The sequence below is a fragment of the Gastrolobium bilobum genome, unplaced genomic scaffold (genome assembly GCF_033153095.1).
Source record: "Gastrolobium bilobum isolate Gb01-03AN ecotype WA unplaced genomic scaffold, APGP_CSIRO_Gbil_v1 utg32472, whole genome shotgun sequence".
Lineage (NCBI taxonomy): Eukaryota > Viridiplantae > Streptophyta > Magnoliopsida > Fabales > Fabaceae > Gastrolobium > Gastrolobium bilobum.
In genome coordinates, this window is record NW_026898916.1 from 1 (window position 1) to 2,278 (window position 2,278).

Consider the following 2,278-nt stretch of genomic DNA (forward strand, 5'->3'; position numbering starts at 1 on the left):
ACTTCAGAAGCTTAATTTCAAGTTTTCAAAAATATGGTGAGACCAGACTCTCAACGTAAATGCATCGCTCATACCAAAATCTGTGTCTCTGAACATCAGGATACTCCAATCTGTCTACCTTCGGGTCATACAGAGCTGGTCCATGATCCGTATACAATAGAATCGCACCCTTTTCTGATATGCAACATGGATTTATGTCAGTTTTACGAAACGAACCAATCCGATGATCCGCACGAGGGATTGCCATAAATTTAATCCATGACTCTTTAACACCATATTCCTTCATTAGCCACACAACCAAATGGGTTTTTCCATAGCTATTATAACAAACACAAAGGCAGTCTTTCAAGACAGCTTGTTCAAGGTAAAGAACATTGTCATCACCAAAATCAGGAAGCAACACATTGCTAATTGTATCCTTTCCCAGGTCAAAAGAAAGGATTTCCCATTCAGGACGCTTAATAGATTTACCTCTTTTTGCCACCCAATTCAAATTGCCACACACAAATTTTCCCTCCTCATTACTGGGATAACCAGGGAATTTCAAATTCCGTTTTGTTTTCCAAGATCCATCACCAAATGCATAAACTTTGGTCTCAGTTCTGTGCTCTTCTTCATTACACCAGGGATCAGTAAAAACAATAACCACCTTGTACTTGCCACTCACATGATCATAACCAAAACCTCGAAACAAGGCAAACTCAACACCATGTACATCCACAGACGGAGTTTTTCTGGACAACAGCCTTGTAGATGGGTTCCACAACCAGGCATTGTTTTGACTAAGATCAATCAAACACACCAACCCATTGCAGGACCCAGCGATTCGGTAATTGCTCCTCATGGTGAAGTCAACATCCTCAGTAAGGGTTAATGGGTTGTTAAACAGTGATTTCGCGGAGCAAGATGCTAACTCGTCGTTGCCGTATCCGGTGTGTACCAGCAACCGGTGGTGGGTCAAGGTTGGATCCACGGTGGACATAGAAAGGTACAATTTTGCGAAGTGGGTATCGGAGATCATGGACTCCCATTGCTTGCACACACACCTGCATCGCAAAAGAGATCTCACAGGGAGCCTCAACAGGATTTCATATATGAGGTCGCATGGAAACAGTGCTTGTGGAAACAGTGCTTGTGGCGGCGCGTCCTTCTCACTCGCAACCATGGTTTGTTAGTTCCTTGGTCTAAGGTCTCTCACTCTTCACTTGTGTCACCCTGGTTTATTTATAACTTGCGTTCATGGTCTCATACCTAAAAAAATTATAAGTGGGAATCCAAATTTAATGTGAGAAAAAATGAGAGAGATAAAATATCAGCATACAAAATAAAAAAATTAACTAAATAATTAAGATCTTTTTACTGATGCGTTCATGTTAAATAACAGGGAATCTACTTCTAATAATTTATTATTTATATATTAATTTAATCTTAATTGTTTTTTTTGTTTAAGAAGACAGAGCATTCTTGGGGCTCAGATTTATTTTTATTGTCAATGTTATTCCATCCATAGTTATTAGTATCGTACGATACATGATATGATTTACAAGCGCAACGATACGTATCGTGGGATATATCGAAAATGGCTTTGTATTAGTATCAGACGATACAACACTATATCGTACGATATAATACCAATCATGTATCATACGAAATAAAAATTAAATAAAAATTTATAATTTATAATATAAAAGAAAATAAAGATTTGATTTATGATTTAAATTAAAAAAATCTAAAAATTTATTATGAATAAAGAAAAGAAAATAAAGATTTAATTTGTGATATAAACTCAAAAATAAATTTGAAAAATCTGTATTAATAAAGGAAATAATTAAATAAATATTTTAATATATTTTTTAAAAATTTATTATTATTTATATATCTTACAATTCGACACAATTCACGATACACGATATAAAAAAGAGAAAAAGAATTCTTATGTTGTAGGAGAGCTCTTTTCTCATGTTACTGAGAGTTCGTTTTGCGTGCAATAATTTTTTTTGTTTTCTTTATTTTTTATGTGTGGGCCCCACCATGAATTTGAGTGTGTAGGAGATTTTCTCCTCTCCAATAACATGAGAAAAGCATTGCCCTATAAAAAATTAGTCAAACAATATACGATACATATTGGGATTTAACAATATTGATCGCATGCACTAAATTTTTTGTTTTTCATCCATGCTTTAATTTTGTTTTATTGCATGTGAATTTTTCAAATACTTTCTTACATAAATTATTTTCCTCCCGTGATTTTGCATTTATTTTCTACTAAATTTTAGCC

The 2,278-nt window shown here is 34.5% G+C and overlaps 1 protein-coding gene across 1 annotated transcript; it reads right to left on the reverse strand.

Moving 5' to 3' along the window:
- Positions 1 to 74: 74 nt before the first annotated feature.
- Positions 75 to 1,165, reverse strand: LOC133285466 (F-box/kelch-repeat protein At3g23880-like; the record flags this gene model as incomplete). Its single annotated transcript, XM_061482699.1, has 1 exon — positions 75 to 1,165. A coding segment is annotated over exon 1 (1,091 nt), but the record flags the coding sequence as incomplete, so codon positions are not given.
- Positions 1,166 to 2,278: the final 1,113 nt, after the last annotated feature.